Below are 22,267 nucleotides of genomic sequence, written 5' to 3' on the forward strand. Positions count from 1 at the left end.
TAAGAAGGGGGCGCGGGCCAAAAAAAAGGGACTTGTCATCCTGGAAACCCAATTTAGATGGCTCTCTCAGGCCAATCCTTAATGAACATCAGGAAGATTGAGAATCCCGATAGATCTGAGCGGATTTGGGATATAGTAAAACACTGCTTGCTTAACCGCTCAATGACATGTTCCGAATACCAAAATGGACGGATCGTATTGCACAGACTTACCATTTAAAAAAAAAAAAATCTTTTTCGTATTCAAATATTAATCTGCCTTTCTGGCCAATAGTCTGCTTTTTGCCATGTCTTACTCTTTGAGGTGCACTCTTTTTCTGCGCTTTCAGCACTAGTCACTTTATCAGAAAAAATATGAAAAGAGGATATACTACTTTGCACATTTCACTCTGCACTTTGCACCAAAGGGAACACAGTTAGGCTGAAAGGTGTTTCTTTTGGTAAAGCATTTTATTGTGTTATTGTTGATCTTATGCCCAGTGTGACTGGATAACTAACTTTATCTCTCGTCTTCTGTACCCTTCCTGTATTTGATTCTTTGGTCATGTATTATTGCCTTGGCTTTGGGTGGGGGGTGGGAGGGATGGAAAGTTTTGATCTATGTTGGTTTTTGCTTATAATGGCATTACAAAATAAAAATAGAAAATAAATAAAAAAAAGAGTAGGAATACCCTGAACCCCCTAGGCTGGTGGTGGGGTCCCACAGGGCCTGGGTCCCAAATCACTTTTTGTAAATTTTATTTACCACAAATTCACAGAGGATCCGTTTCCTGCACTTTTTTTATCCCCCCTGGGTGGGTCAAGTCGAATAGATAGATTTAGGTGGAGGTGGGTACTCACAGCCCCCACTCTCTGGGCCGATTTTGTCTCAGGGGACCCCATCCACTGGGGGTACAGCCTTTAAAATACAATGGGGGGCCTTCATGGGCTGATTTTGGGCCTAGGACTCCATCCGTCTGAATGTTCAGAGGGGAGTGGGCACACAGCCCCTCTCCTCAGGCTGATTCTGGCACTGGGGCTCAATTTATTGGAGCTAAGCCTTGCAGAGAAATTGGATGGGGCTGCATCCCTGAGCCATTAATGGCCCTGGGGATCTTATCCCGAGGGCCAGCTCAAGCTATGTCCTGAGGTGCTCGCCTCCGTCGCATAGTGATTTTCTTTTCCACACTGGCAAAGAAACATGTGTTTGCTGTTACTTGGCAGGAGCAATTTCCAAGCTCCCAGTAAGCGAGATCAATCACATAGTCCACATCTTGGTGGCGGAAGCTAAAAAACATGCGCCTGCTAGCGGATTTCAGATCTGTTTCCCTTTCATCTATGAAGTGGGCTGGTAACAAATCTAAATATTTCTCGTACCTGCAGGAGGCAGCATTTTTAGCTGCTCCCTGCGGGAGGGTGGAAGGAGGATCGTGTCCCCAGGGTCAAAATCATGGCACGGAGGGGGACTGTGTGCCTCAGTCCCTATTAAAAAAACATGGAGGGGATGGGGTCACCAGGATAAATAGGCCTGGGGAGGGGGGGCTAAGTGCCTCCTCCCCTTTTGTAATATGGCCAGGCCCCAGGAGATGGGGTCCCCAGGGCTAGAAATAGGCCAGGGAGGGGGGCTGAGTGCCTCTCTTTCTAATTACAATATTGCCGGCCCCTGGGAGATGGGGTCGCAAGGGTCAAAAGCAGCCCAGGGAGGGGTGCCATGTACTCCCTTCCCTAAAATAATGTGTCTGGCCCCAGGGTACGGGGTCCGCAGGACGAAATTGGCCCCAGGAGGGGTGCTGCATGCCTCCCTCTTCAATTGGCTACCTTTGGGGTGTTTATGTTACAAATGTTACAGGAATTTATGTTACAAATAGTTTTCCTCAATTATTCCAATTAAATATGGGGCCATGGTCATTAAGGTAAAAACGTTATTAGAGAGGTAAACCCTTTTGCCCTTGTTTCTAATTGGCAGGGTCGCTTTAATTAAGATGTCTATTCTCCCTCACCCTCTAGTTTGCTTTCTTTTTCTGAATCTTCCCCTTAAAATTTCCACTGCATATTTTGATTAAGTAAATACTATTATTAGAGGCTTTGTATGGTCTAATAAACAACCTAGGGTGAAAATGTCTACTCTACAACTCGAAGTAACCCAGAGGTGGTTAGCACTACAGCATTTGTAGACTTACTTTCAGGCCACTTTACTTGATTCAATGGTTCAATTGGTAGCAGGCTCCCCAGTTTATGATAATGTCTTATTGGATTGAATGATTGTGGAAAGTGAAATTAGATTACCCGTTTTCTTGCGAACCGCAAAGTTCTCCAAGAAAACAAGGTATAAGGTAGTGCTAGCTATGTCATCATGCATTCATTTTTTAAAACAATCTTGTGGTGTACCGGCTTGCCATGCTTGTACCCCAATAAAGATTGCAAGACTGCGAGATTTGGGGGCTGGCACTATCTAAAGGAACATTACAGCAATAGAAGCTGTTGGGTTTGAGATATTGGGGGACAATGGTGCAAACCTTATCTAACGGGACCCTATAGTTAGTCAAGGTGGGAACAAACATGTGGTACTCCATTTTAGTTTTAATGAAATTGGTAGTTTTCTTAAAACCAGTTATGTGATTATGAGCGAGGCCATCATATAAATGGAACCAAGTTATCAGGAGAGGGGCACTGGTATCACTTGCTTCACCAGCACATCAATCAGAAATTGCTATCTGAATTGATGCAAACGGTTTTCCAGGAAACTACTTGCAGATTCAAAATAGTAAAGAATGGCAGTTACTTTGTGAGGTAAGGTACACATCATTAAGAGCTGCGAACTATAAAAGAATGGCACTGTTGGCAAGATGGATAGCCTATTACACACCATATGGCTGAAGAAGATGTTTCCATCTCTTCCTGATCAGTGCTTCAGGTGTAATGCAACTGGTAGGGGTGTGTTGGTACACAAGTTTTTTGACTGTCCTAGCTTACAGCAATTCTTATCTTATGAAGTTTTATATAGTGCAAACTTGACCCAAATGTATTGGGTATCAGACCGCTTTAAAAAGCACCAGTTTTGGTACATGAGGACACATTCATTTTGCTTGTTAGGCACGGGGAGTTTACGAGATTTCCCCAGAATCACAGGATGTTCAGCGTCGTTGCCGATACTCGAACCCAGTTCCCCAGATTTCGAGAATAACCGCCGTAGCCGTTAGGCCAACTCCTCTCCCCTTTCTGGAGAGAGGTCTTCCAGGAAATTAGCCATAGTACCCAAACTAGAATTTCCTCAATGCCAATGCTGGTATTGTTTGGTTCATCGCACACGGTACAACACTTGCGTGAATATCAGTGGCATTTTATATCAATAACAATTGTGGTGGTTCATTCACTGATCTTGCAGTCTTGGAAAACAGCTATGATTCCATCATTCTATCAATGGTTTACAAAATGATTAGGACTCAAGCTTTTGAAAAAGCCTATGTCAAGTGGGCAGGAGCACTTCGGCAAAGATTTAAGGCAACAATGGGAATCTTTTTCCTTGCTTTAGTTGGTAACCACATTTTTATTGAAGAATGCAGCATTGCTCATTAGGATTGGTTCCCAGGTTTTGTAGTACTTATATTCATATCCCAAAAAGAAAAGTAATGTGGGGCCCTATTTACTAGTGATGTACTCTTTGGAATGGTGTCCCATTTCTGGTAAAACTTTATTTGTTTTTGTTTAACAGTGCAATATGGTAAATTGGAATTCTTCTAGTAAGTATGGAATCCATTCCAAGGGGTCATACATTTATTTTTTATATATATGTAAATTAGGAAATGTATTCCATCATACTTGGATTTTCACGATTGTGCTCCTGCATTTGTGTGCCAGGTATTGCTGCCATTATATATGGTAATTTTTCTTTTAGCATTTTTGCACTTTTGTGCTAGGCTTTGCTGCCCATGTTAATGATTTATGGAGAAGACAATAAACTGTATTATGTTTATTTAAAAGTGAAACATGGCTAATTTAATCTTCATATGTATTAGATAATGCAGGTAATTTAACTCTGAATTGTACAGTTTGTACCTTTTCACTTTTTTACTAGGTATTGCTGCTACTGCACTTTTCACTTTGCTACCAGTTATTGCTGCCATTTAGCATGGCACTTCTAGATTTTTTGCATTTTGGCACTTTTTTATTTGGTAGTGCTACTAATGATTTGCTGGGAAGTCAGTGTTTATTTGATCCTAATAATGTTGTGTAATTATGTCAATGATGATTGCATTGTTAGTACGTAATGAATTCCATTGTTTTTTATCAGCTAGGGTTTCCCTGTTTTGGTATTCACCTTGCGCAATAAAAAAAATATGTGGTAGAATGTTAGACTGCAAGAAGCCGGGGAACAGTAAGTTATTTTTTGTGAAATCTTCATAGAGTTGGAAGTAGCGGAAGCAAGGACAAGCCCAAGTGTATCAAGAATTTGGGGTAATACAATATAACAGAGAGACAGTGGTTCACTGAGGTTTCATTCTGATATCATGACCTCTGTATTTCTTACAGGACAATGTTGCTCACCTGTGGATATACAAATCCCACATATGTGTACACAACCAATATGTAGCAGTTAATGGTTTCCTAGAAACAGATTTCACAAAAATAAAAAATACATTTAAAAAAACACCCATTATTGCACAACTATTATTTCCCAAAATTTTTCTATGAATGGTAATTGTTGCATAAGATCCGGTGCTCACAAATGCGAATGAAAGTGCAGTGGTGAGTGACTAGTGAAACAAAGTGCATCATAGATAAAAAGACGTATGACTCCTTCCATTTTTACTTAAATTTAGAGTCAAAATGTGGGGTCTAAATGCATCTGTGGTTGATGGCGTTTCGACCTTGGGCTGAAATGTTCTTAGGTGACACACACACACAGAATGAGTTTCACTGGCAAGGTATTGACAGTAGCAGAACCCAGCCTAGGGGGGAATCCTCGCTGAACAGACTGGAATGCAATTGGATCTTTAGATATCAATAAATAACCAAGGGGCTAAGCACAATGGACTGAATGCAATTTTATAACTGTTTACGTAATTTAACTCTGCATCCCTTTCTAAAACTTTGTGTGTAGTTTATTCCTCATCTGTACATTGAATTTTGTAAATAGTCCTTTGTGTACATATACTTTTGTAAATAAACCTTCCTGTAAATAATTTATGACTGTTTTTTGTTGTTTATATAATTTATTTCAGTTTTTCTATATATTGTTTTGGGTCATTTAATGTTTAATTGCATTACCTCTTCTTGTCATAATTTCTCATGCATGTTATTATATGTATCTCTACTATTCTTTCATATTGTCACCATATAAGTATCTAATCTATTGTTAGATCGCATATATACAGTAAATATCTCTATGTTCAATCTAAATTGTTGATACACCTGGTAAACATCCATCATTTACATAACTTTTTAATGTTTTGTCGTGCATTTGGTAATTTTTTATTTCATTTATAATTTTTGTTTATATCAATTGTTGTCAAGTATTGTTAATATTGTCCAATTTTCAGATATTTTGTTTGTACAACTTGTTATATTATTGTTCAGTTTAGGGAGCCTTGAGCAGTCACTCCCTCTCTATCCATCTTTCAGCATACAATTGCTCCGCTGTGACAAGAAAACACCAATTTGCAATCTATTTCCTCAGCCTACACAGGACCAATCGGAGAATGTGTGTAATTGCTTGCACTGCTGCTCTCAGTCCTCCCCCACTAGGCCCATTAAGAGGATGCATGATACAGTGTGCATTGCTTTCCGGTTCGAATTCTGACCGGCATAGCACCTGATATTGACCACGGGAACTGGATTCTTTATTTGATAGGAGTCCTTAATACTTTTTACTCATTTTTCCCTTATGAATTCAATTCTTTAGAATCTCAGGATTGATTCTGGTCTTTTTTAAACATTTACAAGACCCTATTAAAAAAGACCTCCCTTTGGACCAGGAGTCCTTTAAGGTCTTCACGGGGTAGGATTCTTCCAACCCCTTACTTGTATTCCTTCTTCTTTATCTTGATTTCTGAATGAGTAAGTTTGGCTTTATTAACATTCCACACAGCCAGCTTGGAAAAGCCCCTTAGTGGAATAGATTATGCCCATGCAGCAAGCTTGAACAAGAAAGGCAAGTTCTATTTAATACAGGTTTCAGCTCAGCCATTTTCATTTCCAATAATGAATCTCTCTGTATATATTTTTAGATAATAGGGGCTCAGTGCCATATCCTGATGATGACCTCTTATTGACCGAGGTCAAAATGCCGCCAACCATAGATGTATAAAGACCCCATCCTTTGACCCCAAATTTAAGAAACAATGGAAGGAGTCAGGAGTCATTCGTATTTTTATCTATGAGTCATTTTGTTTCAGTTGTCACCCGCCACTGCACTCTCTTTTACATTTGTGAGCACTGGATCTGGATCTTATGGAGAAAATGCCATTTATTGAGACATTTCTAGAATTAAATTGCTGTGTGATAATAGCTGTTTTTTTAAATTTGTTCTTTTAAAATATATTTTGTATTTGCGTAAAACCTGTTTATTAGAAACTATTAATTGACTTCACATTGGTTGTGTACACATATGTGGGATTTATATATCTATAGGTGAAAAATATTGTCCTCTATAAGAAGTATAGAGGTTCCTGATATAAGATTGAAACCTCAGTGAACCATTGTCTCTCTGATATATTCTTCATAGAATTTACATCACCCGAAGGAAAGTAAAGATAAATATGGATCTGGGGCTATTCCATTATGTAGTTGCGAGGGGAGCATGTAAAAAAGCAATGCTATGGCCAGCGGTTGGGATTTATAGATAGCAAGGTAGCGGTAGTATGGAAGGAAATTAGGGAGATGCGATAGGGGTATTTACTGTGTATGCAATGGTATTTGAAAGAGAGTAGGCCAAGGCCAGGCTTGATAGTGATACATTTGCAAGAGATCGACATGGGACAGCTGTCTTGACTGGAAGGTTTGAAATTAATAAATAAAGTTGATGATGTGCAGGAAGGGTGAGGGTGAAAGATTTGATGTGGACAAAGTTGTTACTGAGGTGTGTGTGGAGGCTAGGAAGGAGGCCAGAGGCCAAGAACAAGGCAGGGAAGGAGGCTTTTGGAAAGCAAGAAATATTAGTGTGCTACAGAATGTGGACATAGTGTACAAGATTCTTATATTTTATGGCCAGATGGAGTGTACTTCTTAGTACTGGGTAGCAGGACTTAGTTAATGACAGTTATGGAAGTGATGAAGGGATGATGGAATGCAAAGAAGGGCACTTCAGAGAAAGGGGACAGAAAGAACACCTGTAGGGGTTTTTTTTGGTGGCAGAAAGAAGAGCTCAGATCAAGTAGGGATTTATATTACAGGTTTAAGAGGACAAGGAGAATAGATTTCCTAGGCTTCAAATTTGTATTTAAAGTGATAACGTTACACTAAGGGGTAGTACATGCTCAGAGGTGGACAACGTTTAAGGAAGGATGTGTTGAATAAATGTGATCTGCACTCCTTAAAGGATTCCAGGATAATGCTGATGTGCCTCCAGGGGGGATTGTGTACCCCAGTGCACCTCAGTGTGTTATCAAAAACATGAGGTCATATTTATGTATACCTTTTGCACTTAATGTGACATCTTTCTACCATAAGTTTTGTTTGTATTTAATGATTTTCAAAGGCTGCATATAGTGTCTTTTTAATATTGAATCTGCTTTTCATGATCCATAGTATTTATGTTTTTCTCTGATCATACTATGGCTACCAAACCTTAAACAATGAGAGCTTAATATCACATCAGACACCAGCATGGACACATGTAACAACACCGCAGAGCTCCTATTACCTTAAGTGTATCTGAAGTACTCCTCCAATACCACAAACACCAGTTCTTGTTATTCAGCAAAGAAATCTCCATCAGTGATTAATACTGTGTTCTCAGGATGCACTCTATTAAAACCAACTTACTCGCACCTTACTGGAATAATACATTATAGTTTCTTTATTCAAGGTTTCAAAGACCCCCAACAATCAGTTATGGGATGAAATGTACTATCACAGGTTACCATGCCCAGAAATGTGACACATCACATCATCCTGAATTAAATGGGAAGGGCATTATTCAATCATTGAATATCAACCTCCATATCTCCATTCCAGTTTAATATCATAACGTTTAATGGCTAGACAGACTAACACCAATACCACGCTGACCATCTGTGCTGACCACACCACTAGCTATCTTCCTCTATTGCCCCCATTGCCCCATTATCATCCACACACCTCTTGGGAAATGAAACCATTCAACATAATGCCAACTTAAATAAAGAAAGTCAGGACCAAAACCGTGGATAAAGCTACTCCTACACAATTTAAATCATGCCAAGTACCATGCCCACAGCCCTCCCAGTAGTCACCAATCTCCCTGTCCCACTATACCATCTCCTGTTGTCAAAAAAACTTGTTGTCCAGGTTAGTTATATCAAATCAGTAACATGCAAATTGACACTATACAAAAGAGCCAGACCCTTCATAGGCATGAATCACGTGAAAATTATAATCACTCACCGCAGGTTTCATAACAGACAGTTTGTACAGGGCAGATCTAAATCCTCATATCTATTCACAAAATCAATTGCTTGATACTTTTATTAAAAACTGTGTGCTTATAATAATAATAATCTTGATTGGTTTTAGTTATTTAAAACCTTTATAATTTGAAAACAGATTCAATTAATAAAAGAAAGATTGCATTTGTACATATTAAAACTATATTATTGGCAATTTAAAACATACCGAGGTTGCGACGCTTGTCAGCTAGATAACTACTAACTAGTTATTGCTCATTTATAGCAGCAGAAAGGTTAGATAAGGTTCAAATGACTCAAGACAATAATTTGTACAGAGAAGGTGGATAAAAGATTGGTCCTGATTACCAACCAATCAGTAACCCAATAAAGTGCTGGTGCAATATAAGAACAACCGTGAATGATGCTGTGTGATTGCCAGGGTCAAACCCTTTGCTTGAAGCCGAATCACCTAAAGAAACACCACATGCAGTCTCCATAATCTTTTCAAATTGGATTGGTCAGACCACTTGCTAATTCCTTACAAATTTCTGACAGTTGTAAAGTGATTCATTAGTAGTGATAAGTAGGGACCTACCATTAGTAATAAGGCCACAAACACAATAAATGTTTCAATCAAGGTCTCCCTAAATGATTCACTTGCTTAACCCTGGGTAGCTGGCAACAAGCAGGAAGGCTTAATTTAGGAGACAGGAGTGTAAAGCATTGTAAAAACACCAATACATTAAATACTTAAGACACAATACACAATACGAATCCTACGCCAATGTATAAAAATCAATGATATGTTTATGAACAAATAAACACCAAAACGACAAAAATCCAGTGTAGGGAACCAGAGATATAATTTTTTTAATAACAAAATTGAAACTAGCGCTTAGAAGCAAATTGCTCTCAAAGGGATAAAAACAGTCGCACCGCACCGGGACCAAGTCCAGGGTTCAGGCCACCCACAATGTATACACTTTTACTCTTACTTCCAGAAGTATGTCTTGATTCAGGAAGGTAGTCGGAGGCACAAGCCAAGAGTTCAGATGCTCTGATTTGCCTCTTGGGATCTGGGACTGCAACTACCACAATGCACCTGGTCAAAATCGTTTTTTTTTTTACAAAAACTGCTCCAAACTTTTGGGACTTCTTCCAGAAGTTGCTCTTGTGTGGGTTCAAGGTGTGTAAGGGCCAGATGTATCAAGATAGAATTTTGTGATTCCCTAATTGAGAATCACAAGGATTCGCAATTAGTGAATCACAAAATACAATGTATGAAGGTGTATAGTATACCTTTTGAGATTCCTAGGGGATCGCAAATGACCTACCTTATTAATATTTATGAGGTAGGTCACAATTTGGGACCCCCTAGGAATCGCAAATATCACAGGGGAGGTGGCCTGCTGAGATCAGCAGACCACTATGTCCATGATTGCTTTTCAATAAAGCAATCTTTGTTTTTGTAAAGCAGACCATTTTCCTTAAAGGAAAATGAGATGCTTTACAAAATGTAAAATGAAAAGTTTCTTTTCATTTTTTAAGAGTAAACATTCACAAAGGGGAAGGAGTCCCTTGGGGACCCTTTACCATTTGCGAATGGATTACCACCTCCTTGAAGTAGGTGGTAAAATGCGAATGTTTTGCGACCGCAAATGCGGTCACAAAACATTCATACATACCACTTCGATTCGATATTAAGAAGGGACACCCTAAACACGCCCACTCCTAATACCAAATCGCAAACCCATTTTGCAATTCGGAAACAGGTTACCAAATCGCAAAATTAGGTTTGCTACATAAGAAAAGCAATTTTTGCGTTCGCAAACGGGCAGATTCTGCAAATCTGCCCGTTTGCGAACGCAAAAAGGCTTGATACATCTGGCCCCAAATCACCAATCCGAGAGTCTAAATGCCCTGAGATGGTCCTTGGAATGTTGGGACTAAAATTCCCACAGTGCATGTGGCCAAATCCTTAAAAGTACTTTGGACACACTCCATGATGGGGACGTTTGGTAGAGATGGCGCAGGTAGGCTCTGGTAAGATGTAGCTTTCAGGGAGTTCACTCCTTAATCTTTGTGAAGCCAGGCAAAGTCCTTAGGGCTGTAACATCAGATTGTGTAGCAGGTGCAGTACTTCAGAGTGCAGTCCTTTGGGTGCAGATCAGGGTTCCAGCAGGGCAGTCCTTCTTCTCCTTTTTGCTTCAGGCTGTAGATCTGAGCTGCATGGCAACTCTCCCATATTTATTCAGTGTTCCTGGACATCAAGCTGGGGGGCATTCCTGACCAATGGGCTGCAGGGTGCCACCCTCAGGTATCACCACTTGCTCCAAAGTGTGGCATATATATGTGTACCAGAAAGCACTATTCTTCTAAAATCCAAGTTGCAGAGGTTATCTCATGGAGGTATTCAGGAGATTCTGTAACACTCCCCTTCCAGCCCCTTCACTAATTTACTTACAGGGGCTCCTGTGTGGCTGGGGGTGGAGGATGTGGGGCTGAGCCTGTGCTGTCCTAACACATCATTCTCCCTTTGAAAACCAGTCTTGCTACTCCACCTCATTAGGATAGCTTGTCTGAGGCTGGCAGAGGCTGGCCAATAAGAAGAGGGCAGCTGGGAGGCTGGATTTTGACTGACAGAAAAGCAAGGTCTATAACTTCTTTTCTGTAATAGTTATTACAAATCTAACAGTGGCAAGTTGTTGAATTTATCATAACTATCATTTAAAGTTATCAAACGAAATTTCTATCCCGCTCCTATCAGTATATAATATACTTAATTAAAATATTCCTATAATGGGTAAAAATGCAATTGGCAGTTTGCCCTCACCAGGGCTTATAAAACACATTGGGCATAATTACAGTGTTGGTCGGAAAGCCTCCGACCAACATCGTAGGTGTAAAGTCCAACAGCCACATTATGATGATGGCTGTTGGCGTTTAAACCACCTAGGGAATCTGGTGCAGTTCCGACGGGCTCAAGGAGCCCTCAGCCAGTTGGAAAGCCCTGATAGTCCCTTAAGGACAGTGTTTCTGACTTAGGGATTATGATGTTGGTTTCTGTTAGCTAAACCATGTCGTAATCCATGTCGGACTTGAGCATGTGGCTGTTGGAAACTGAATTTGGGGGCACTTAGCAGGGTTCACTTATCCCTCCGCATATGGTGCTAATATCCCTGCACCATGTGGCCACCCACCCTCAGGACCCCACCCCCAACCACGGACCACGCTCGCAACCTTAGAATCATCCTGTACTCCAAACTTAAAATGGACCGCCTGATCAACGCTGTCACCTCTTCCTGTTTTCAAACCCTTCCTCTCCTACGTAAAACTTTCAACTGGATCCCCTCAAACACAGGAAAACCATCACTCAGCAGCAGACTGGACTATGGCAATGCACTCTACACCAGGATCAACAAGAACCTCACCCACAAACTCCAGAAAATACAAAACGCCGCCCCCAGACTAGTCCTTAACCTACCGCACTATTGCCACATCACACAACACCTGTGGACACTACACTGGCTCCGTGTCGAGAAGAGAATCACCTTCAAGCTTCTCACCCACGCCCAAGAAGCCCTCCACAACACTAGCCCCGCCTACATGAACCACAGCCTCTCATTCCATGCACCCCAAAGATCCCTCCGCTCAGCCCAGCTGTCCCTTGCCACAGTACCACGCATCAAGAAAACCAGAACAGGAGGCCGCTCCTTCTCCTTCCTCATGGCCAAAGCATGGAATACCCTTCTGCTCCACCTCTGCCAGACATAAACTATCTCCAAGTTCCTGAAGAAACTCAAGACCTGGCTCTTTGATGAATTACAATTAGCGTCCGGCACCACATGCACCCTGATGGGCTATGGTAGCCTTCTGATGATTCTCTGTGAGGGCTTAGGAGCCGCCCCCTCACCCCCTCCCCGCAGTGCCTGGAGACACTTCCGGGTGAGTAGCTGCACTTCACAAACCCTAATAGATTGATTAATGTGGCAGGCACCATGAGGTGCCTGCCCTACGGTGCAGGGATGTTTAAAAACTTCCATTTTACAATGGGCGTTTGTGCTGCTGTCGGTTTCAGCCTGCCACACAAGCTCCAATTGAAAAATTGAAGTTTGAGACTGTCCATGTGCAGTCGCATCCAAATAATATGGTCGGAACCGCTGACTTGAGGTTGGCTGGTTCCCAATTAGCAATGGTGTTGGTCAGAGGCAACTCCAACTGACATAGTAATGAGAGCCATTGTATGATGTCCCTGCTAATAATTACAAGGCCCCTTACCCCTGGGACACCTCAGGGAGATCTTAGGAGTAATTATATGTAAAAGTAAGGTAGTTTGAGACAATGGAAGTACCTTTAAATCCAAAATCTAATTTGTGCATACATTTTATTGTAAAGGAGCCTGAAAAGCAGTGCTGCCTTTAAAGTGACAGCAGGTTCCACAGTAGTGCACACTTAAGTGCATTAAATCTACAAGGCCTCTAAGCCCACATGCCCTCATATACTAGGGACTTACAGGTAGGTTGTCAGTACCAAGTGTAATTATACCTAATTACCATGTACTTTTAATCAGAGCCCAGGCCGTTTGTCTGGTTAGTAGAGCCCAGGGTCCAATCAGAGTCAGAAAACTAGCCTCTGGTAGTCAAAATGGTGGCAATAAGTGGGGGATCACTGCACACAGGCCCTGGTTTCTCACACTGACCTTAACACAACCTTTCCAAAATGTTAAAATGTAAAGTCTTGGTGTAAAAACCTCAAAAGTGTTTAAAACAAGCAATGGAAAAGCCAATAGATCTGACTTCAAAGTGCTAATCAGGCAAACACCAGCTTGTACAAATGCAAGCAGACTATTTGATAAATAATAATAGACCTCCTAATAACTCCCCACACTTGATTTACTGGAGTAGCTATCTTTAGGCCAAATAGTTAACTCATCAGCCACCTTCGTACCTTTGCCCTAGATTCTTCTCTCCAGAAGAAACATCGTTTGTAAAAAATGTTGAAGAAAATGCTGCATTCATTACTGCTCTGATGGCATAAAAGTAGGCAAAATATTTGGTCTGAACTGAATTGTAGTATAAATTCCAATGCCTTACTTGTTAATGCCTATAAATCAGACCAAAGGTTTGGCTTTTTTGAGTAGCTGTACTTTTTTCTCACTTTAACTCTTTCTTGCAAAATAAAACCCATACCTCTCTCCACATATCCACTGGAAAACAAACCAGTTCTTTGCTTCTCTTAAATGGTCCATTTTCTGCTTATTATTGCCAAGTGGCATTTTACCTCTTACATGAGGAGTATCCTTTTTTATCCACCTGCAGGTTAACTTCCAACTCAGGGGAAACCACAGCAGGAGTACATTTAAAGCCTGGGGTATATTTATGTAGGAGTTGCGTCGCCTTTGCACCCCGCAATGGGGCACAAGAGTGACACAACTCCTAAGTTTGATTTACCAAGCCACGCAAGCCCACCTTGCATGACCTTGCATGGCTTGAGAAATTTACAGTAACGCAATGCAGCGCAATCGCTGCCATGCGTTAATCTGCCCAGGGTGGCGTTCCGTGGGTGGACCATGGGTGTTCCCATGCATTTACCCATGGATTTTGCTGCATTCCCAAATTTACCATCATTGATAAACCTGGGAATGTGTCAAAATTCTACCCCCAGGTGGGGCATAACCGGGAGAAATATCTTTATTTCTCCTCGTTTCTAACTTTTGCAGCACACATAGAAAGATGAAAATGGCTCAGGGGATTGTTTTTGTGGAGGAAGGTGCCCCATTCTGAACCAAAACCATCCTGCTTACAAAGCAGGCACCCTTGCACCATGGTGCACAGGTGCCTGCATTGGTGCTAGGCAGACAAAAGTGTGCCAGCGCAAGAAAAGGACAGGACTGTGTTGTATAATGTTAAATACAGCTCAGTCCTGCCTTTTCATGCAGCACAGCAAGGTAGCTTGCTGCACTGTGTGAAAGGTACATAAATATGACCCAATATGTTTTACAACCCCAACAGATTTAGTGCAATCATTCCTTCTTACTTACAGATGGGGATATGGAGCATTCTGAACCCATTTCCATTATGCAGTGGATTAGTTTCTGCACACACGCACTCCTCCTACATTTACATCATTATTTACTGCTGAATTCCGCCAGTGAAGCCAGTGCTCAATCAGAACGGCAGAGGCAGAAGTAGGGATTTTTTTAAAATAGGTATAACACCTAAAATATTGAGAGGAAAATAATTCAGCAGATGATATCTTACACTTTGCATCCAATTGAATGCTGTCCAGAATTCTGTTTAAAAACACTTTCTTCGTCTAAAATGCCGGATATGTAACAACTTAAGGTAATACCTTTTTTAATTACTACTTCCTCTGTGTCTAGCCAAAGTGCAAGAAGAAATCGATCAGGTGATTGGAAGAGAGAGGCAGCCTACGATGGACGACCGGACCAACATGCCTTACACCAATGCTGTAGTCCATGAAATTCAACGCTTTAGCGATATTGTCCCCCTCGGCTTACCTCACAAGACATCAAGAGACACGGAGGTCAATGGCTTCTTCATACCAAAGGTAATTCCAGTGCTTTAAAACCTGACGTCATCTATTAAAATAGTTTAATCCTATTCAGATAACCCCTCCCCCAAGGGCAGGCACTCATTTAATCGGTAGATCAAAAGACAAGTTTAGCCATTGGCAGCCATTGTTGCTTATTAGCAGGATACTTAAAAACAATACATCTATGCCACTATTATATGATATATCTGTTTGAAGCTCAACTGAAATCACAATTACCTTCTTCTCACTTACTCCATCCTCTGCAGTTGCTTATGTTCTAGACATATAGATGCTTTAAACAATGCCAAGAAATGATCCCTTCCAAATACTAGCACAGTGGCAGAACATGAACCCAAAGGGCCCTCTGTGGATGTGGAAATAAAAAGAGAATTTTTGTGTGCCTTACTAAAGTAATTGAGGCGGAATGAAGGATGATAGTTTCGAGTTTTACTTTGGAGGGAGTACTGCAAACCACCTCTACCTCTCTTGTCATGGGAGTTGTTGGTTAAGTACTCCCCGTGGGAGGGGGTGGGGTTTGGGGTCTCAGCATTCCTCTGTTCTTTTTTCTGCCAGGGAGATGGTCATTCCCATAAGTAAGGAATGGGACGAGGACTGGAGGGACCTGGTGGTAATTAAACATAAATTCTGAATAGGCAGCTACCAGTGTTTTTATCTACCATGAGAACACTCCAGTGCTTTTTAACAATATTTCCTATTTCACCTTCCTCTCTGTTTAAAGAAAAAATAAGTTGAGTTCCTTGTTTTTGTGACTACTTTTGTTTAGGCTCTATGAACCACTTCCTTTGCTTAACCCCCCTTATCTATGCACTGTTTGCTTATAATTTGTACAGGACTAAAGTGCTGCAGTCATGTTTAATTCTCATATATTGGCATTTGGATAAGGACCTTTTAATCTAGTCATTTCATTTATTTTATTTATGTTTTGGAACTCAACCGAGACCTGCATAAAACCCATCCATGTGATGGGTTGCAGAAGCACGAGAGTGAGCAGCAGTGAGCCCCGAACAGCAGCAGCAGCAGCAGCAGTGTGTTCCGTGCTTTTAGACACCGCCGCACCCCCGACTCCCCCCCCGGGCCTTCTGGACCCCGCAAGCTCCATGTCCAGCTTAAGCCCCAGAGCCCACGCCGCGGCAACGTGAATGAGACAGAGGGGATAGAGGAGACAGTGGAGATACAAGGGTGCCGGTTCCAGTCCTGGTTTTGTCTTGCCGCTTTGGTTTGCCGCAGCTCCAGGAAGCTATCACCGGGAGGCCTAAGCGGGCACAGCTTACAAGCTAGCCTGCCCGCACCTATCCGCCCACCTGCCTGCACCTATTCTGCATCCTGAACCTAGCAGGTTTTGTGGGGCCCCGGGGTGCGAGTGCGAGGTAAATCTGCTGAAAGGCGGCGAGAAGGAAAGCATCAACGGACGGCCAGCCCAAGGAGTCTCGAAGGACTAAGGAGGCAGCTTGCAGGCTCGCTGTATCACTCACTGCATAACCTATTGCCTGGTCTCCCCTGCCAGCCCCAGGAACAAGAGGAGAAGGGGCCTCAAGAACCATCAGCTCAGTGCAGATGCAAGAGGCGCAAGAGAAGCAAGAAGAGCAATAAGAGCAGAAAACGGCAGAGAAAGAGCAAGCAAACAGGCAAGTGGTAGCAGGGAGATTGTATAGGCGAATTACTGGGCTCCTCAGCCCAGCCCCCCTGCCCCCCGTGGCAGCAACAGCATAGCAGCAACAGCATAGCAAGAAGCGGGGGAGGGGGTCTCGGTGTCAGGGAGGCCCGCTGGCAAAATATATCCAGCCCACCCATAGCGTTTAAAAACACAGGCTCTCTTGCGCCCTGTATATATCCGCCCTGCACTGGAAGGAAGTGAATAGGAAGCTTTGGGAGCTATAGACCTCACTACACTCCCCCCGGCCATTGAACATCTAACATACAATATTTAACATGAGGACTAGAAATTCGACCCTGGTCCAGCGCACTGAGAACTCTCGCCCTCATAAATCAGCAAGGAGGCAAAAAAGAAAGTTGCTTTACCCATCCAGCAGAACGAACTCTGACCGAGGTTCAGGCCACGGGGAAGCTTCTCAAGACGGTGCCTTCACATTTGGTTTGGGGACACCGACAAAACCATGCCAACAAAAGGCCCCCACCCCAGACAACCACTTGGTCAGTGGGCTTAGCCCCGAGCCCCAAAAGACCACTTCTGAGTCCACAGGATACAGAGACATAAGAGACTTCTTTTACCTCACGGCCCCAGCAGCGCACTCAGCCAACTACTCCAGAGCGGACACAACTCTGATGGAAGCACCTAGCAACACCGTCAAAGCCTCAGTTTTAGAAACATCTCTGTGCTCAGCCCCATCCAGTCGGCCGAACACCTCACTGTCCCCCAAAATAACCATTCTACAAGGGCCAACCTTAACGGAGCCCACCAAAATGAGTTTCCAAACAGGCAACGATATCAGCCCAAGCTGCTCTCTCACACACCAGCTGGCTGACTTAACTCCGAGCCAGTCTACAGACGGGGGAAACGAGATCAACGCTGCCATGAGAGCCACAACCAGTTCAACTTCTGATTTTACACATCTCCAGGCTACCACCTTTTCAGCGTCTGGCAGCCCGGTCCAAGCTAACGATTCTAAGTCCCCTTGTCTAGGGAGCAGAGATAAATGCAAGGATGAGCAGTCACCTATAATTGCTAATCACCTAACATTAATTAATGAGGCGCTACTTTCCATGGCAAATGCAGCCATAATGCACGCCGACAAACTCGACATTCAAATAACCATACTACAGGCAGTGGCTGGCCTGATCTCTGGGATAGACACTAAACTGGACAATTTGAACTCCTTAATACACAGAGCACAGACAAACACCTCCTACTCGATCAAACCAGTGAGCTGTGGCTGCAGCCCCATACTGCTCAAGCTAGAAAAACTCCCAGACATAATGAGCACGCTAATCGTCGATCTCAAAGACGAAGCCCGAAGAATACGGAACAATGAACCCGCCCACCAAAAAACAGACGGGCTATTTAACATCGCAGATGCTTACTCAGGCAAACCTGATCCAGCTAATCCAGCTGAAGTAGACAACAGACTCGGCTTGAAGCCCAGCGCCAAATCTGACGAGATCACCTGCCTTCCAAATCTCCCCCGAGAGAAAAACAACGATGAATACAATATTGAAAAACCAGCAAGCTCAGTTACTCGACATCTCTCCCGAAAAAATAAAAAAAGATTAAAAAAACTCAACAAGTATTGCAAACACAAGTCTGTCTCAAATGGTTCAATTCGACAATGGCTACTGCCCGTCTGCTCAGAGCCGCTCGAACATTCCAACGAGTCCCAGGGGGCCACGTCGCAATCCGCAATCAATATAATAAAAACGAACTCAGCATGTCACGATGCTCCTGGCACGACCACTTTCGACTCCATTCTGGGCCCAGCTGCCTCTTCTGCCCCACGCTGGGCAGCCCCTTCGGGTCCGGGTGCCCAACAGACTTCGACTGTGTTACATATTACCCAGGTGAATGAAGCAACACAGGGCTCCCCTAGAGATCGTTTAGCAGAGCTGAAAAATCCTTCGCTCAGAAATTATTTAATCAAAAGTAAGAACAGACAATCACAAGAGTCGCTAATCAAAACCGACCTGGACACCTTCTCGGATACAAGCTCAGTGCCACCTAGGTCAATGCCAGGGCTCTCCGCTGGGACAACAACAGTCACAGCCTAACTATACCTTCTACACTGGCCACTGTCACAATTCCGGTAACTGGGACTCAGACCCAGTCCCACACAAAACAACAGGAACGGAAAATTTTGCTATATCCAGAGTATATTTCTCAAGGTAAATGGGACACCCTCAATCGCAGCAACCTTCTGAAACTCTGTGCAAATATCCCCGGCCTGGAAATGATAAAAACAACAGACATTGAGAGCGTCTCTTTTCTACCCCGAGGCCCTTATGAGACCAACGAAACCACTGAGCTAACCTTTATAAGTCCAATTCCGGCAGAGATTATGAAAAATCACCATATGCTACTGGACAGCTGGGGCATAAAAATAAAGATTCAACCCTTAGAAAAATATCCACTGATACTGAAAACCTGCGGTTTGGAGACCCGTCTTGCTTCTTCAGAGGGGAACACAGGACGGCAGGAGGGCACGAGTGCTGCGCGGGAACCAACACCGCATGTAGTCTCTGTCCTACTTGGATCCAAAGGGGGGACGACCTCCAGCCCAGCCAACGAAACCCCAATTAAAATAACAACTAACTTGGGTCAGGGCAAAGTTTCTGCTGCATAACGGGAAATATCAACAAAGACTGGTCTTGGTTGCCGCACGTTTTAAACCCCAGCACCTAATAGTCGCCCCCCCCAAAAAACACTCTTCACGACCACCGACCATTAGCAGTTTAAACATCATGTCCTGGAACGTTTCAGGGATAAGCAAATTAACTCAAAATCAAGCGGCAGTGGACTTTCTAGAAGGCACCGACATAATCTGCACCCAAGAAACCTGGGCAGTCAAACCCATATCCTTAAGGGGGTACGCCGAATTTTGCAAACCAGCTATAAAAGCCAACATATTCGGAAGACCCTCAGGAGGGATAACGATTTACATCAAGCACTCGTTGCGAATCGAATTCACTGAAACATCTTTTACCTCACATTTGTTCCTGGCGGGCATCCTGAAAGGGCTTCACTCGTCCAATGGCCCACTTCCCATACTCTTAATCAGCGTATATTATAACCCGCAGGGTGCCACGGACTCCAGGTCACAGCTGACAAGCCTTACTTCTGCAATACCCCCTACTGGACTCCATCATCCTTGGGGACTTTAACACTCATAACATAGGGGCCATCCAAAGCCATCCCTCCGGGGCAACAAATGTCTTCAATGCTTTAATTAAATCATATAACTTGGCCACTGCTCATGTGGTCTATTTAAAAACTCATCCAATGGCCGCCATAGCCCCCACTTTCAACAATCAAACAACGATTGACTATATCATTTTAAGCGAAAATTTACAACCTCTACTGTCAAACTACATAGTTCATCCATGCAATGAAAGCGACCACGCTGCCCTAACAATTACCTTGAATCTCACAATGGATACCTGCCCTAAGATGATCTGCCTCGGGACTTCCACTGGCGAAGAACTGTACAACCTTCCGAGACGAATTAAATGGGGGCCTGTGCCGGCCACCAAGTTCGAGGTCTGGAAACAAGCATGGGAAGGCTGGCCAATAAGTCCCAACCCGGGGGTGTTATAAAAGAATGGGACAGATTAGCTCCGGATCTAGCCCTTGTGGTCCGTGACAACTCAGCAGGTTGTGCCCGAATGTATGTACCCCACAAACCAGGAACCAACACGGCAATTAAAGAAAGCGCCCGAAAACTAAACGCCTTACGTAGAACACACAGAAAAACCGGCTCTGATCAAGATAAAAGGCGATTAAAAACAGCCGCAAAAAATCACTCAAAAACGGTGTGGGCTGCTAAGCGCGACCACTTAGATGCTCTATGGCTGCGGATTTTTGATCTGTTAAGTCCTTGTAAAACCCAAGAGTTCTGGAGCTATTTAAACACCCTTGCTCAAGGTCATAATCACAGAGAAAACTCTCTTGATGCACGTTCTTGGATCAGTCACGTACAGACATTATATCAAGACGACCAACATAGTCTCCCCTCAAATAACGACCATGCTGGGACTGGCGAACCAGACTCTTCCGCCAAACTTAAAGTTGACCTTGAGACAGCTTCAGTCACCAGAATTTTTTAAAAAATCAGACACAACGGAGCCCCGGGTCCCAACGGCTTGCCCGGCTCTCTGTTTAGGGCACACATAGAATTCTGGTCCGCGACTCTGATGCTTCTCTATGTAGAATGCCGGCTTCTAGGGGATGAGCCAGACTCCTGGAGAGGGTCGCTCCTTCACCCAATCCATAAGAAAGGCCCAAAATCCAACCCGAACAATTATCGCATGATCGCTCTTCTGGACATCGAGGGCAAGGCCTACGCCAGTTCCATCTTGGTAGAGTTAACCCACTGGGCAAGTTCCGAAGGTCTTTTACCATTCTTTCAAACAGGGTTTAGATCTGGGGCATCGACGATTGATAACATAATAGCCCTTTCTTACCTGGCCCATCAAGCAGCTATTCGCAAAGGCCTCCCTCTCTTTGCATGCTTTATTGATTACTCAGCAGCGTTCGATGGTGTAGACCGAACAATGCTTTGGAAGAAGCTGGCACTTTGGAACATTAACCCTGCGCTGTTGAAAGCTATACAATCATTATACCATAAAACGTGGGTCAGAATTAAACTCTCCAATACCTCAGCAACAGAGAAAATAAAAACAGACCGGGGTTTAAAGCAAGGGTGCGTCTTAGCTCCGCTCTTGTTTAATTTGTATACCGCCGACATGGGCCAAGCCTTGACAGGAGCAGCACTGGCCACGCCGAGGATCGGGGACACCAAGATACAGCTCATCCAATATGCCGACGACCTGGTACTTTTAGACCACACCAAAATAGGTCTACAAAAAGCTCTGTCGGCCCTGGCAATTTACAACGCGGCCCACAAATTGGTGGCCAACCAATCCAAATCTAAAGTTGTCATCTTTGGCCATCACCCGAAAAAGAAATTAGCAAGATGGAGCCTTGGCCAGCTGACTCTGGAAAGCGCACAAAAATACAACTACCTGGGCGTTTGGCTCACCGAATCCGGGTGTCCGTGTGCTCAACTGCACAAAATTCAAATGAAAGGGAAATGCATTACTTACGCTCTCTGCAAATTACAAGCTACTTTGCACAGCCCAACCACGACGGCCATCTGAAGAGTCCTACGCGCAAAATTAATGCCCGCTCTCACTTACGCTCAATTAGCATTCCTTGGAAAACTAACGAAAGAACTAGAAAAAATTCATTGCAGTGCCCACAAAAGGTTGTTTCACCTACCTGCGTGCACCCGAAACACATTGGTGCGCCTAGAATTCTTGTTGAACCATCAAATGCTGGAAGAGACGGCCTCTCTGTGTAAATACTACTTTCTTACTATTGCGGCCCAAGAGAAATCTATGAAGGCAGTTTTAAAACATATCTTCTGCGAACCTGGGAACCCATGGTCAACTGCCCTCGCA

At 43.3% G+C, this 22,267-nt stretch overlaps 1 protein-coding gene across 1 annotated transcript in view; it reads left to right on the forward strand.

Moving 5' to 3' along the window:
- LOC146833604 (cytochrome P450 2D15-like) overlaps positions 1-22,267 on the forward strand; it is a 355,595-nt gene that overhangs the window by 301,163 nt on the left and 32,165 nt on the right. Inside the window, exon 7 of the mRNA XM_085601483.1 lies at positions 14,946-15,133. Within this exon, the coding sequence (XP_085457609.1) occupies positions 14,946-15,133 (188 nt within the window). The remainder of the gene's footprint in view (positions 1-14,945; positions 15,134-22,267) is intronic.

This window comes from Triturus cristatus, chromosome 4_2 (assembly GCF_964204655.1).
Source record: "Triturus cristatus chromosome 4_2, aTriCri1.1, whole genome shotgun sequence".
Taxonomy (NCBI): domain Eukaryota; kingdom Metazoa; phylum Chordata; class Amphibia; order Caudata; family Salamandridae; genus Triturus; species Triturus cristatus.